Source organism: Dermacentor variabilis, chromosome 9 (assembly GCF_050947875.1).
Source record: "Dermacentor variabilis isolate Ectoservices chromosome 9, ASM5094787v1, whole genome shotgun sequence".
Lineage (NCBI taxonomy): Eukaryota > Metazoa > Arthropoda > Arachnida > Ixodida > Ixodidae > Dermacentor > Dermacentor variabilis.
The window spans coordinates 104607097-104623958 of NC_134576.1; the positions used below are offsets into that span (position 1 = coordinate 104607097).

General features: G+C 44.6%; 1 protein-coding gene across 1 annotated transcript in view; it reads right to left on the reverse strand.

Annotated features, from left to right (window-relative positions):
- Positions 1–328: 328 nt before the first annotated feature.
- Pxn (Peroxidasin) overlaps positions 329–16862 on the reverse strand; it is a 55188-nt gene continuing 38654 nt past the window's right edge. The window contains exons 21-23 of the mRNA XM_075668898.1: positions 14206–14323; positions 11206–11417; positions 329–1411 (exon numbers count right to left, since the gene is read on the reverse strand). Of these exons, the coding sequence (XP_075525013.1) occupies positions 1302–1411; positions 11206–11417; positions 14206–14323 (440 nt within the window). The 3' untranslated portion in view covers positions 329–1301. The remainder of the gene's footprint in view (positions 1412–11205; positions 11418–14205; positions 14324–16862) is intronic.

Here is a 16862-nt window from a genome sequence, read left to right on the forward strand (position 1 = left end):
ATTTCTCACAGTGGTTTTATAAACGGGGCCGTATACATATATGTGCGCAGACGTGGTTTGTTCACATAAAATCTTGTAATACCATGTTTACATAAAATACTGGTTAACTCGGTTACTTAAATTCGTGAGGCAGCGTCGAACTCTGCTCGTCAGTAAACCTGCTCACAGTGGAATGGTCTGGGCAGGGGAATTACTTTTCTTTAGAAGCGCGTCTTGCAAATCTATGCCAGTTTTCAAATCACAGATAAAGCTTGACACTGGTTGAGACAATGCACATTGATTTTCGTACGGTCCATAAAGCTGTAAGAAGAGACGCGGACAGCCTTGCTATGTTTGAATAGCGAATTTATTAAACCCTTACAAATTTTTTTTTAAAAATGCAACGACACTAAAGATCAGTGCGAACAACAATAACAACAGCAACACACACACAATGCAAACAGTATAACAGGTCGTGCAGACAGAGAAGTTGGAAACGATTGGACGCCTGTTCCAAGATGGCAGTGTCAATGTTGCACGCAAAATGCAAGTTCGTAACGCTAACAAAAAAGCGTTTTGCAACGGATGTGTTCTATAGTAACAAGAAAACAAAAGACATCTTTCTTTTATATACACGAGCAACATCAGCCCAGAAACAATGGACAGCATAGAAACAGCTACGCAAAACAGTCGATGGAATATTTAGCGTATGTTCTTAGTCTGCCTGGTGCAAGGACGCGATATTTTCGACACTATAGTTTGTTCTTTCTGAAGGTTAACTATACGAAGAAGTAAATATTGTTATGTGATGACTACAATTCCGAGTCGCTAGAGGTAAACTTACCGACACGCGAATTTTTCGAGAGCCGTCGTCCATTTCTTCTCTCCAGTTTTCAGTTTTCGAGAAAGCCATCGTTCAGCTGTGCCCCGTTGCGGATGTTATGATGAGGGTGTCATGCACGCGAAAGAATGCTGCACAGAAAGTTACAGGAATAGTTCGCCCTCCTGCAAAGGCCGGATTTCAAGCTCCAAGTTTTAATGCTCATCGAAGACACGATCAAGCGTGCAAAGCGTGAAAAGAAATATATCTCAATTGTCTGAGCTGGTTAGGCCCACCTGGATGAATAAAAAAATAATCCCCCACTAAGCGTGTGACGCGCCCTATGTGATCGCGGGTATCTTTTTAAGCTGCCACTTGAAGGGGTTGTAAACAAACGGTTAAAATTATTGCAGTTTCGTTACACAAAATACTGTGTTTATAGAGACTATTCTCGCAGAAACGAGTTAAACGAAATGTCGACAACAATGTGTGTTTTCGGCGGTCATGGCGTGTGAACCTGCGTGCTCTCCTGTCGACTTCCGGGACCAACTTTAGCAGCGGTTCGAGTTTTCTTCGTCCTCAGCTTGCTGCGAACTTCAGGACACTTATGGTCTGAAAAGATAAGACGAAGCAAACGTAAATTTCTTTTTAAATTATTGTTATGAGTATGCAGCGAACTAATAATTTATAATAGCACACCTTGTTCTGTCCAAGGCGACATTTTATTTTTTTTGGTGACAAAGGCGCAGTTTTGGTTACGCGTAAGAAAAATCGAGAATATGAGCATAGCTTAGCATATGAAACGACTAATACCAGCACAGAAAAGTTTAGTAGTGGAGAATGCTTTACGGCCATGTGAAACTTAACTCAGTGGGAAATGCTTTTACATTGTACGTACAATTTGTACAACTACACAAATTGTACGATTTTAACACCACATTACTGTACGTTAGAGAATTTCTCACACTGTATTTTTTGTATATATATGCACTTATGTATTCTAATAATTGTATACTATAATTGAGTGCACTCTCCCCCCTTACACAATGCTTCTAGGAGTATACGAGGTATATTTAAATAAATAAATAAATAAATTCGAGAGTGTTTGATTGTGGAAAATGAAGTGCCAGTCTCAACTGTATTGACGTCTTGGTAAGCGCGAAGCGTTCACATTTGGCAGAGAACGCGTTACTTGAATAGTGCAGCCGTTGTGTAGCGAACGTTTGTGTGGAGATTACGTGCCGTAGTGCTTACCTACATAAGTAAAACAAAACGTTTCCAATGGCGAGATGTAAGATTTGAAGCAAACTAAAGCACAGTGATACCCTTTGGCAACAGTGGCACTTAATTTTTGACCGCACTACTATCACCGGGATGGGCCCACAACAAACGGCGAGATTGGCAGCACTACCCCCGCGGCACCGTGCCCTCGAAAAGGGTGCGACAGGGGCTGCACAATCACCGGGATCGGCGCATCAGAACATCGAGATACCTCGCCCGCCCGCTTATAAAAGAAGAACAGGAAAGTACCCGCCGTGGTTGCTCAGGGCTTATGGTGTTGGGCTGCTGAGCACGAGTTCGCGGGATCGAATCCCGGCCACGGCGGCCGCATCTCGGTGGGGGCGAAATGAGAAACACACCCGTGTACTTAGATTTAGGTGCACGTTAAAGTACCCCAGGTGGTCGAAATTTCCGGAGTCCTCCACTGCGGCGTGCCTCATAATCGGAAAGTGGTTTTGCCACGTAAAGCCCCACAATTTTTTTTAAAGAAAAAGAAAGTGGCTGCATTAGGAGAAGAATGCTTCGCGCTAAAAAAAAAAAAAAGGCTAAATTTTGAGTGCTCCATGTCGAGAACTTCGAAGCAGAACTATTCACAAAGTGTCCTTTTCTTTTTTTTTTTTTTTGCATATTGGTGTCAGAATCGTTATGTAGGACGTGTGCCAAGTTCGACTCAGCAGGTTAGACTACCGGCAACGGTGGTAACATTCGCACGCGGCCAGAATGCAAGAGCGCCCCTGTTACTGCGCTTTGGGCGCACGGTTCAAGAATTCGAAAAAAAAAATTATCCGGATCCCTACGTCGATCATAAGCAAATGCGCAGTTTTGGGAAGTTGAACAGGACAATTTAAATTCACTTAGAAGTTGCAAACGTAATCCGGCGTGTTGCGTCGATAGCAGCACTACGCGGCATTGTTGTACGGAAAAGTATATGCTTGTTTTGAATAGAAGATAGTGCACGTATAATTGCGTGCTGCCATGTCATGCTGCCATGGTGCCTCGCGAGGCTCTCTCAAATTGTACGGCATTAGCGCGACTGCTTAAGGAAAAAAATCTCCGCGGCAGCGGAGTGTTGATTTCACTGCGAGGTGGTCGCTGGAATGTTTTCTTTGTAATCATATGAAAAAAAAAATTGTCTAGCCTCGCCAACCAGATCTTTGGCCAAACCCATAGTCTCCGGCCAAATCTACAGCGAAACTTTATTGTAAGAAAGCCGGTTAAAAGGAACTAATGAACACAAGAAAATATTCGTAATCCTTCTTTAAAAGTGCCATCGACACACATGGATATGAGTCTCGTTTTAATGAATCAGTACTTTCTTTCTCTAAATGCGTTCTTTGCTTGCCAGCGTTTCTCAGAATTCTGGGGGCGTTGTGTTCGCGAGGTGTATTCCAACGTAGGCCAACGCGCTCAGTCAAAAGTTGAGTTACGACGGTCAGATAATTGTTCACTTAACTGTCTTCGTGCTGCTGCGCTGGCCGACTTGCTCGGCGATTGACAATGCGACCGGCACTCAACACCTCATAGCGTTCTTCGACCCGCAAAGAAACGATGTCCTGCGCGTGGGTGAAACTGCGGCATACGAGTCGCGTTTCGAGGCATCGATTTCGGCGCTGAAATCTCGAAACACAGATTGAGTCGAATTGTGGGGCCTCTGAAGACACTGCCCTGAACCCAGGCCATCAAAGCAAATTTCGCGCCTATGACTATAAAAATGACGCCACTTCCTACTGAACAGATACGACGTCACTTTTATTTTTCGTTCTTCTGGTACTCTGAAATTGTTTTTCTAGTGACTCTGTGAGGTAACACATTCATGGATTGTAGCGCGAACTGACACACACACAGACTAGAAGAAAACAGGACGCTTAACGCTGTCTGTGTGTCGCTGCAATCCAAGAATGGGTTACCGTACCAACCCGTCCAACTTTCTATCCATTTACTTTATACTCTTTGAGGGTTTCAGAAGCCATATTAGAGTGTACTTGAATGTGCTAGTTATCGCAATGCACACGGACTACAGATGGCGTGCGAAGTGATCCATGATTGCCGACACGGACATTACCATGACTAAAGCCCGACCATTCACAAGCCAGTACCGCTTTTTACCAGGTTGGCGATAACGTGTATGGAGGGCCCTAATCAAGAATGCCGACCGCGCGTCCGTGTCGTAGCACGCCGAGTTTATTTCACTTCGACTGCGGAGAAAAAGGCAGCGATGGCGCTACCTTTTACAAAGCCACTGTCTTCAGCAGACATGATGGATCGCCACCAAACCTGCGAAGTAAGGGACCCCATTCCTAATACAAGGCAAGGAAAATCAAGGGTAAGACGGACGCCGACCACAAACATTAAAAGAACGAAACCCAAGACGTTTCGGCTTCCATACGGGGGCCTTGTTCACATGACTATGAGCAATCCCGACCAGACGAGTTCCTGCGAACTCTTGATTTCAGAAGGCAAGGAAGTTCTGAACGCCGGCTATCCAACTCGTGACCGCGTCCGTGAAGGCTTGCAGCATCTGAAGCTGTTACTGTTCGAGGACGGCTAGCACGGACGTCGCACATTTGAGGGAGGAATTTTCAGCCGCGCTATCCGCACGCGTTGTGCACCGCGTGAGTAATTGACGGTCTTGAATATGATGGTTCACGCACCGCGTAAATATAAATGGCAACTATGCATATCCGGCAGGGCGTGCGTGTTTGTTGCCCGGTACACGGGCCTTAAGGCATTTGGCCCCCGTTACAATGTGGCCGCCGCAAGTGGGATCGAAAAAAATCAGATTTGTTGTTTGTTTTGCTAAAACAAGGAGTGGGATGCGTAGTTCATCAAGAACTATAGATTATAACGTTGAAATCTCGCCATAAAACTACCGCGTTTATTAAAGTGCAAGATCGCAAAAATGCTCCATAACGCAGTCCCACGGGCGCACACAACGTCTGCAAGTGAGTACAATCGACCGTTTCCTGAAATAACGCACGGTTCGTTTTCAGCTGGTACTCGAATAGCGTACACAGCTTTCTAACGGCTGTACAAATAATCAACTGTTGCGGTAACGTTCCGATGGCGCTAAAACATCGTAGGGCATAGGTGCGAACTCGTTAGCTTGTCTTATCATGCCGCGTTGGACGTCCGGTTCACATAAACTACAGTCACAACGTCGTAAAAGTTTACGGTTTATGTTTTTCTCATCAATCTTGGCCATGAACATTTCGCTTTCTGATGCCACTCCAGAAGATGACTTCGGCGGCGAAGTTCGCGCCACAAACCTTCATTGGCGGTGACACAGGCTTGCCGATCCGAAGTTTCATCCCCCCACTTCCTTTTAGGAATGCGTCCGTCGTAAGGGGATAAAGACATATTCCATCTTTCAACGCTCGATTGGTGCACCGATGCACGCAACATATCGTGTTGCATTCAAATTTCTCTGTGGCATAGATACAAGCTGTCAACGAATCAGGAACGAGCCCACGCGCACGGAGCTATACGGTGGCACCATGCGGATAATCCTTGACGCATTTCTCTCACTGGCCGCTCCGTGGCGCGACCATCTATGTGCAAAGATCCAGCTGGCACTCCCGTACTGTACCACCGCCGCCTCCGGCGTTGTGTGTGTGCAACTAGCCAATAGCGTTTGTTGAGTAATATGGCATTACACCTAAATGAAACGTGAACTGCCTGCGGTGCATGCTGCTCCTATTGCCGCGTTTGTGGCTGGACGCCACCGTAAAAAAAAAAAAGTTTTCGTTGTCTATAAACGTCCGTTTGTGTGCAGCGACGAACATTGTCGGAAGTCGGGAGATTGCATTGTTCTGCCGGCACGCTATAAAGAAAAAAATAAACATAGTAAAATTTGATAAGCTGAACGATCTGCTAATGCAGGAAGAGTAAACTAACATATACGCGCCTTTTATTTCGTTCGCGGTCCAAAGCGGGCTGTTGTATCTGCGTCGGCTTACTCGGTGGTAACTGGATCAACAATGCAAACACGCACGAACTGGCGGGGAACAGTTGCGGTGAAGGCGGACAACAATTCTAACGAAGTATTTTGCACCCACCCTTCAATCTCGTTATATCGAAGATTTACGACCTCCCTCCTCCTCCATACTTGCCTCTCTCTACATGCTTTCGCAAATTTGATGCGCCATGAGCCGTCCTCCCTAATGGGTTGCGGAATATAGTGTCTGTTATTCTTCAGAATCACTCTCTCTTTTTCTGGGGAATCAGCGCCCAGTGGCAAGTTTTGGTGAGCTAACAACATTTTTATTTTTTTCTTCCTTTTTATTAAGGATACTCTATCGCTTCTCTTACGCTTTGCACAAAGAGAGAGAGAGAGAAAAAAGAAGTACATCCACGGGGATCTTTTATGCAGAGGAACAATCATCAACTGAGAATAGCCTTAGCCTTCCTCGTACGCCGATCTTCGCCGAAGGCTAGATACACCACGTGCCATAAACTTTCTAGAACATACGAAATGTTATACTTCTGGGAGTTCTCTCCTGAGAAAAATACGCAACCGCGCGGGCGTCGCAAAGAGGCGACGGCTTATACCGAGCACTTCCGTCTACTACCCCACGGACGGAATCCTTCCCGCGATGGAATTTCTGAGTTGTGTGCGAAGAAAGTGCGACTTGCAACGCGGAAGCATGCACAGCACCCCCGGACTCCCCCAACGAACGTATAGGCGAAGCTTGCTAAAGACTCCGTAGTCCTTTTCTTTCTCGTCAGATCGCTGATTGCAGCGTTTAAAAGACTGCTCCGTGTAAGTATTCCACGAGCCCAATTTACGCGCGAAGTTTTTCGTACACATGAAGGAGAAAGAGGTGCAACAGGCAGTTGTTCGGACACAAGACGCCGCTTCCTGCGGGCACGGCTCAGTTCCCGGTTCAGCGCCAGCGAGGCGTTTACCGACGCTTCTTATGAGCAATTGAAGCAGCAGTTTTCTTACGAGACCCCCCTGCACATGAATCCCTCATCAGGCCGTTTGAAAACAAAATGCCAGAAAAGTAAGCTAAACCTGCCTCCTCGTTCCCTTGATCTTGTCTCGTTCGTATTAATTCTTTATTTCTTTTTTTCTGCGCGAAGTGCGACTGGAGATTCGCTGAAGCTCGCGGAAATGGTTCCCTGCGCGCAATTAGAGGCGTCTGTTTCGTCTCCATTATGCTCCGCTGTATGAGGCCCTATATGGGAGCGGCATAAGGCTGTCGGGAGGGGTATTTTGTTTTTATGGGAACTCTTGTCTTTGGATCTTAAAGGCAGCTAGCTTTAGAACGGCACACACATACACGCACACGCACACAAAGCAATACTCTGTACTAACGCTCTTTGCACCCATGTGTGGGGTCATTACATCCAGAGCAAGAAGAGAGAAAAAAAATAATTCGCAGTTTTATTTACCACCGTATTAACCAGGACTACGCGCACAGGTCCCTCTGCGGATATGCGCGTCACCTTGTTTTTAAAGTTCCAGTGACCGGCTGAACGCGTCTTAGCCGTGTTCCGCCATAAAGTGGTGTCGTCTGTAGCACATTCCAAGAGAGATAACTTGGCAAGGCTTCAAACAAAATACCTACCCAATGTTTGTTATGCGACGCCGCACAGCGCGTTCTCAAAGAGGAACATTTAAAATGACGACGCCGCCACTCTCGACCATGTACTCTTGCTGAATGCCGCGGGAAATCTAATACGAATGGACACGGCGCCTCATCAGGCTCTGGCCGGCCGTAAAGTTGTTGAGGAACTTGCGGAAAAAAGGTCCTTTGAACGAAGTGAGACGCTTAATTGGTCGATGATCTGTGGAGCGCCGCAACTAATGTTGAGCGTCGTCCTTGGCCTGCCAGTGATGAAGAGTGGTGATTTTAGCTCTAGTGCAACTTTTTTTTAGAGCGAGAAAGTGTGCGATGCAGAGTATAGAATAGGTGTAGGTTGCCTGTTGATTGATTTTATAAGGCTTATGTATACGCTACGCCTCATACTTTGTCTGCCACCTATATTTGACGATGTTCGTGTTACACAGGATCTGATATGTTTATGTGACATGCGTAGATGCTACGCACGAAATGCCTTCTTTTTGTTATTGTTATGCCTGGGTAAAAATCTAGGAAATTGACACGTCATCGGCAAGCGCTCGTAAATATGAGCGATTCGAAAACTGTTTCCTCCTCTAAACTCTACGTCACACGCGTGAGTCGCCTTCTCTCTAAGCAAATACTGGCATGACAATTTTTTATTTACGCATTTTTCCCTCGCAGTAAATGAAGGTTCAGAGACTGGAAACCCTTGAAAACGCACAGGCAAGCCTCAGAATGTCCTAAATACTTTTTTTTTTACTCCAACAGCTTTGTACGAATGAGTTTTGCTTTCGTTTACCAGAATGTGTATGTGTAGTGACGTCATGACACAGGTGGTCACGTGGGAGCAGGTCATCATGATGTCGCGGCACCAATTCAATCTCGCTAGGTGGTTTGTCATGCTGCCGCACGGAACCGCGCAGTGAACAGCTCCATATAGCGGGCTACCGAGCGAGCTGAAGGGAGGGCAAAGATATCTTGTTCCCACGTGACCTCCTTTGTCATGACGTCACCATGCATGCACATCCTGGGAAGCGAAAACCAAAACTTGTTCATTGAAAAGCTATTATAGTAAAATTTTATTCAGGACGCCAGGAAGTTCGCCAATATTTCTCCCGGGGTTTCGACGTCTAAGACCTCCACTTAGGGCAGAAAACAAAGTCGACAATGTAAAAGCAGCAGTCTAATAAATGGCAACGAGGCTCTAATAGATAAAAAAAAAGACAATGTTCGGTAAACTTTTGCGAGCACTTACAAAGTGGCCTGCCTGCCCGCGGGACAGAGAAATTTGCGAACAATTTATAACTAACAACGGCTAACAACAAAAATATATGACGCTTGACGATGCGCTTACAGCAAACAGCTTGCTGCTGTTTAGTTGGCCACGGGGACGGGGTGGCAAGTTTGCTGAAGAGTTGAGGTGATGACCTTTACAGGTAGATAGAAAAAAAAAAAAAGGTTGACACGTGGTCAGCAGACAACAAAGTGGTTCCTTTTATAGTCCGCATGTTTCCTCGGCCTTTGCACTTTAAGGATCATCCCCGCTTGTTTTAGCGAAAGCTTTGCGAAGGGGTGGCTATAGCCTTGGCATTACGTCTGTTAGAAGTACAGAAAATGCAGTGTACTCTCGTCGCATTGTTTCGAAGAGGGCAAAATGCGAAAACACCCGTCTACTTGGGTTTAGGCGCACGTTAAAGAACCACAGGTGGTCCGAATTTCCGGAGCATCTCACTACAGCATGCCTCATATTTAATTAGATCGTTGTTTTGTCACGTTAAAGCCCATAACTTATTTTTGTCGCATTGTAAGTTGTAACGTAGTTTGTATCGAATGAAACCCGCACTCAATGACATTATGTGGCCGCTGCACACGAATGTTTAGTCATTTGAGAGAAACGACATTCTCAATTGAACTAGACTGGGCAACTTCTTCAAACGTACTTCCAAACCTAACGCTCACTGTCCTGTGAGGACGATAGGGAATCGATTATCATTGACGAAATCATTACAAATTATATTATGTGCATTTTACTTCATCAGAGGCTGAGGATTTGTCTTCGATGAGAAGACGAAGGAAGTCGCCTTGTAGGAACGTTAAAAAAGAAAGACTTCTGCGGCACTCCTTGTTCTACCGCTGTTAATCACTTCAAGCCTCCTTCTTCCTTTGAAACACTCTTTTGTTTTTGATTACCTAATCGGAGACAGATTAGCGTTTCTGCACTTTCATTGTGCACCGCCTTGTAATTCATGCTACCTGGCGGGGTGGCGTCGTGGCATTGGAGTTGTGCTGGTGGCGTAGTGGCATTGGAAAGTAGCTTTGGACTTACCCGGATCCGCAAGGGCCGCAATTCATCAAAATTGAAAAGTGCGGCTTTATACGAGTATCTACGGTATACCTCTATATAAACCCTAATACGCACGCGAGGAAAGCTCCAGCAAACAGGCTTACATATAGCGCGATATTTGACCAACAACTATGATGGCAGCGAACCTTTCTTTTTCATAGAGATAAATTTCAGGGTTGACAGATTTGGCTACTTTGCGCCTAATTGGCTACTTTTCAGGACGTTGGTGGGAACAAAATTGTGCCTTGGCTATTTTTATGGCTACTTTTGAAATAGCTTGGCTGTTGTAAAAATTGAATAGAAATATGTGTAGCTCCTATTATGCAGCAAAATTAGTGAAGTAGCCACCGCACGTCCAGGGCACTTCAAATCTTTTCTAGCTGGTCCGTCATCATCGTCAGTTCGACGCGGGCGCTTTCATTTCATGCAAAGGACTTCGCGCTAGTGATGTGACAGCGTGTACCTTCTTCGTGTTCCATGGCACGTCCTCCAGAGGGAGCAGCGAAGCAACTTGTCTTGCCGATATCGAACGCAGAAGCCGAGTGAGTTTTCTTCGTGACAACCTCGATCAAAACTGACCTGAGAAACTCAATATCTGATGTCCTCCTAGTCTCGGTTGTAAGGATCAAGTTCGGTCTGTGACTGAGGTACTTGAACAGCTCCAGCTTCGATGTCTTTCCAGAAATGATTCCCAAAATGCACTCAAAGATTTACACTTGAACTGCAGCTGTGATTCTGATCGTGTGGCAATTTTCTTGTGTGTGCTTAATATTTTGGTCACAAAACGTGCTATTCAAAGCGCTGTTATATTTAGCCGTTTATACACGCTCCATATGTTCTTTATATTTTGCTATATTTACTAAAAGCACCTTTGAGCGTTGGTCGTGATAATAATGTCCTTACACTAACACAATAAAGCAGAGGCAACATTTTTCCATAGTGTGGCAACTTTTCTTTTTGTCATTTTCGAACCATTTTGGCTACTTTGCTCATTTTGAACGACAAAGCTAGGGATAATTATTAATTACGTTTCTGTGCTATATGTCTCACCACGAATGTTCTTGTCTTGCTTAGAAGTTATCGGGCTCTGAATAATCTTATTAACAGGTGCTAAAACTGAACCTCCATAATGGTTACGAAAACTCTACACTATAATTTTCAGGGCAAACATTCTTTTTTGTCTTCTTGAGGAAGTAACACGGTCATCGACTGACCTGGAGTTCGCTCCCTCCAGTGTTCGAGGTTCAGCGCCGGTATCTCCCGACAGTGGACGATGCCGCCGGCCTGTCTCTCCGGCAGCGTGAACACATCGCGCGTGATGTGCGTGATGTTGTCCCCGTTCTCGCAGAGCACGCGGGCCAGCGATGAGCGCTTGAGTTCCTCTCGCTGTTCAGCAGTGAAGGTGCCTTCGTTCAGGTACCACAGTCTGCACAAAATGAGAGGGGGTGAAGTCCGCTGAAGGTTAACACTGTAACATTCCAAAGTCAAACAGAATACAAGCGCAATGCTTTGTTTCTTCGTGTGCCGTCATTAAGAGTAAATTAGTTCTTTGTCTTTGGCTTACTGTGTGTGTGTGAGCGCGCGTGTATATATATATATATATATATATATATATATATATATATATATATATATATATATATATATATATATATATATATATATATATATATATATAAACAAACCAAGACAGACATGGACAGAATACAAGCAAAATCTTGTTTATTCTTCTTCGCCTCCCCACATTGCCAATAAATCAGTTGTTTTTTTATCACTACACGCAATGTGAATAACACCTGCCAAAGGGGTCGAGTAGCCGAGTGATGGTTATAATAATTTCGAATGGCATCCTTTTTGAAACAGGTTGGTGAGAAATGGTCACTTAGTCTGCGTGAGCGTATCGGGCTTTATTGTATCTATTGCAGTCTAGCGTTTCGCTATACATTATCTCGCAATGTTGCCCATGCCTGAGCGAACCCGGCCCCATCTCTTCGCTGCTTTATTTCCACCAATACTTAATACCCCTCTTGTACATACACAGACCACTGACAACTTTACGCTTCCATCAGCTTTAAAAACCGTGCACCATGTCTGGAAGGTCGACGTTCTTTACACGGCTCTGGCTGGGTGAAGTATCTTGGCGCCTGCGGGCTGCGCCAGCTCCACCTAGCGGTAACTGCTGGGTTGAAGGTCTGCTAATTGCGAGCTCAAGGAGCACGTGAACAAGCGCCACCTTGTTGCGGCGTTGGCCAGTACTTGCGACCAATGGCGGGCACCGTGCTGTCCGCGTGGCCGCTCTACAGAAGTACGATGTACGCTTTACGATTGAAAGAGTACTTTTGGCAATATATCATTGGAATAGACTACCGAGGGACATTGTATCTGCCATTAACCATGATGTTTTTGTTAACAAGTTGAAGGTTTTCCTAAATGTGTGATTATTTCTGTGTTGAGTGCCTACTTGCGTATGTTATTCTTTCCGTATATAATTATGTCACTGTCACTGTATCTTACTAATGTTCTTTTTCTACACGTTTCTAACTGTAACTGGCTCCCCCCCCCTCCCCCTATGTAATGCCCGAATGGGCCCTTAGGGTATATGAATAAATAAATAAACTTGGGCCTTTTCGTAATATAATGTCATCACGATGTACAAGGACGGCGAAGACGCAGAAGTACCGCAAGTAGTGAATGTATCGATCTAACTCTTTAGTGCAGTGAAGAGACGGATCCTATAGGCACGAGGCTCATCCATGGGTGAACTTGCGCTCAGAATGAAAAAAAGAAAAGCAGCGCTGCCGTGAAAAGGAAAACGGCGAGCCCGATCATTAAACGTAATCTCGCATTTCAAGTTGGTCTGGTGTTTATAAAACGTGTCGCATTATACATACCAGACAAGGCTCGTGAAGATTCGAGAATGCGCAGCACTCTTCGCGTCGCATGTGCAATCTGTTTAGCATGCCTTCCTGTTATTCAAATTAGCGACAACGTTTACGAAGTCTCGAGCAAAAATGGAAGTCGTGCATGTGCAAGAGGAATAAATAGGCAGCAGTGACAGTTCCGTAATGTGCACAGTTAAAGAAAGTGCAATGAACGACACATGACAATATTGATATATATAAGGGGTGCAAGAATACAGGCAAGGAAAAAAAATAACGTGGGGAGGGATAACTTATAATAGTTATTTGTTCCGGAAAGAACAGTGATGTATAATACACGACACGAAAGCTAAAGAAGCGAAACTTTAGAAAAAAGGAAATCGAAGGACCAAGGCCAAGATAGAGTGATCCCTTGCATGATATCACAACTGATGTCATGTTACAGTATGGCAAATACAAACGGCAAACCTATTTTTTGTCTGTAGTATCTATCGTATTAGTTTATTATGATGTATGTGCAAGATTAGTTTCTCAGAATTTCGGATAACTGCATTTCTTGAAGTAGGACACGAGCCGCTTCTTTTTTTTTCTTCTAATTTTGCCCTCATGTTCATCCAAGGTTTGGCTAGTGCTTCGGTGTGTATCGCTTCTCATCATGCATCCATTCTTTTTTTTTTAATGTTTTATATGCGTTTAGATTCGACTTAATTGTTTTGGTATAATGTCATGAACTGCGTTCAATATGCTTGAACAAACAGTCGGAAATTGACAAATGCAGAAATTTTGCATTGTGGGGCTCTCGCCTGTCTTGTCTGTCCCTGCTTGGTCGCAAAGCTTTTTCAACTTTTTGTCACGTTTCTTCTGACAAGACGCGTGCGTAGTTCGTTGATTTCGTGGCTTTTCTTCATTCATCTTTGTCGCAGCCGAACCATGTTCTAATACAGCCGGCAATTAACGGCAGAAGAGACGTTTGGGAACCGTGATACCGAATTGTGGCGTCCAAGGGCGACGAAGTTACCTGTTTTACTGAAGCACATATTTATGGCGAAAGTTTTGTTTCTATAATTCGCTGGTTTAGAGGCTAGAATATATGATCACAGTAGTACACATGGAATGCTGTACCAATATTGCAATAGTACCTTTGTGTTTCCCTCCTTTTTCTCTCTGGTTTGTGCGGTAACGTGGTGGTAACTGACATGTTACGAACTTATTATAATCCTGCGATTCTTTGACAAACTTGAAGAATGTGCGTTCGTTTGTGCTGAAACATTTGCATTACGGTTGTTATATTTTGGTGACTGATTTACTGGTTTTGCCCGTGACGTCAATGCTCACCTGTCAGCGTCACGCAATCGTGAAAACTGCAGGCTCAACAGGCAGGTCAGCGTCGGTCCCACTTTCGACCCAGGCAAGGGCTCTTCACCGATAGCGCCCACCCAGACGTCGATGTTGTCTGAGAGCGAAGAGAAATAAACAAGGATGTCACCCAGAGAAAAAGAGCTTTTTCTTGACGGCAGGCAGAGGGATAACCTATATTGACGCAAGGACCTCGTGAACGTATGATATTAGGCAGTTTTAGAAGTGCTTGGGGAACTCCGTCCGCCGGGCGTTCAAAAGAATGCATATAGAGTAGAGTAGAACCGCTTCTGTAATATAAGCGGCTTGCGTAAGCTATTTCTAAAACTCCCTGTTTTCGGCTGAAAGATGGGCTTGATGGAGTAAAAGCACACACTTATTTAGAGCGCAAGGCGTTCTAAATTTCCACTTTAGGCCAAATAGGCAGCTGATAAGTAAAAGTCCGCCATGTCACACGGTAATATGGAGCTTTAAATATAGCAAACCTAAAATAGCGCCCGGCCGGCAGTCGCAATTAATCTAAAGAAACATATGGAGTTGTGCAACGGTCTACGCGCAGAATCTAAATGTTTCTGTGAAACCAGTTCTGCAGATATCGCCTAGTATGAGGAACTCCTTGCGGATTACCGAAGAACCAGCTTCCCCCATTTTACGTTACTGATATTCAAGTTAACGATTAATTCAGCGTCGTGCAGCAATCTGATAGCCTCCTGGATTAGTTAAGATGCTGAAACAATCCATCCGGAAAGCCGTTGGTCCCGAAGTCAGTACCCAAACACCAGTGTACTTATATTTAGGTGCACGTTGAAGAAACCCAGGTGGTCGAAATTTCCGGACTCATCCACTACGGCGTACCTCATAATCAGAAAATGGTTTGAGAGACTTAACACCCTATAATTTAATTATTTCATTCCCCGCTGTTCAAGATAGTTGTATTTTTGATGAGCGTGTGTGGCTCTCATTTGTAGCATTGCGCTTGCTTTCGCGTGGATAAGAATTATTTTTTATTTCATCTGAACTTTTTTTTTTTTGCATGCTGCACGCCTAGACTGCATTAGCGTATGCGGTACACTTCTGCACCTGATCACCTGAGTGTTCCTAATAGCAGCTTGCTTCACTTTTCAGCTGCGGAAACAAAACTTTAGAAAGACCGCTCCAGCTTTCTTATACCCCAGAAATACTTTCTGCTATCTCTCCATGCAATAAAAGTTGAAGTTCCAAGATCTGCGCTGAAATTTTTTTTGAGAACTTCAAAGCTAGCGGTAGTTAGGGCTCCAAATTTCCCAAGTACCCGACTGCTGCGTGCCTCATAATCAGATCGCGGTTTTGACGCGTGCAACCCCATAATTTAGATTAATTAAATCCAGTTAGGGCCCAATTTGAAACAGCGTCCTGCGGAGTTGTTCTTGCACGAGGGAACGAATATTTCTAATGAAGCTGAGAACTGTGTAGTGAAACGAGAGCGAGGGAAAGGACATCACCCCCCCCCCCCCATTTTGCTTCGCGGAATACCGGCGTCGAGTCACAGCCAGTTGTAATGAGAGGAACGTTCGTGCATATGGTCAAGAGGCGGCCGCAATGGAAAGCATGGCTTCTCTACTGATGCACCTCGGAAACATTATGAACTGTTCTCGTACTTCTGACAACTTTATTGTTGAAGCAAAATGTAAAAAAAAGCACAACAGCTAAACTAGGATAAATCCCACATATAATTTCGATCAGAAGTTGTTATTTCTTGAAGTGACTTTTTTGTCTCGGAAATTTCGCTGTTGACAGGCACAGGGTGTTTTTGGTGGATCACGAGCAAGTGAACCGTTGAATACGCGAGACAACTTCGCACTTACACCCACACGCACCCAGCGCTTAGTCTCTCCCTTTTTTCCCTCTTTCCATTCCTCTTTCCCCCACCCCTAGTGTAGGGTAGCAAACCGGCTGCACGTCTGGTTGACCTCCCTGTCTTTCCTGTCCTTGCTCTCGATCTACACCTTGACAATAAACGTTGATACATTTCGCCAAATATGCACGAAGAGCTAGCTACGCAAAACTTTCGGCAACGCAGTTTTTCGTATTTAAAGTTTATTACAGACGGCTAAACTAAGAAGTCATGACGAATGCAGAATCGGCAGTAAAACAATCGCAAATCTGTAGCGTTTGAGAATGTCGGTTTTTGTTCGTTACAACAATTAAACATTAGTTATTTGAGCTGTAGGTGTGAGATGGTGGATACGACTGTCTAATGCATGAAAGAAACCAAGCTGATCTGTGGAGATAAGTAGACGGGCAGATTGACACAAGCCATTCAGACAGTAATAACCGCGCAACAAATTAACACTGTTTGACCGTTTCATTACCAAATGCCCTGGTACTGCTCCGAACGTTAGAGTGAGACATGACCAGCGCAAAATGCACCAGGACCTTTGACAAAACAATGCATTTATATTAAAACCTAATAACCAAGGCACTGGTGCCGACAATTCAGATATGATGCCAACATACGTAACAAAAAATACTATACATATACTACTAAAAGAATGGTAACATATAGACTTATTGCTGTCAATGGACAACCTCTCTTGACACAGTGACGTGAAAGAACTCTGGTTAACGAAGAGATACTCCCGATCACAATAATAATA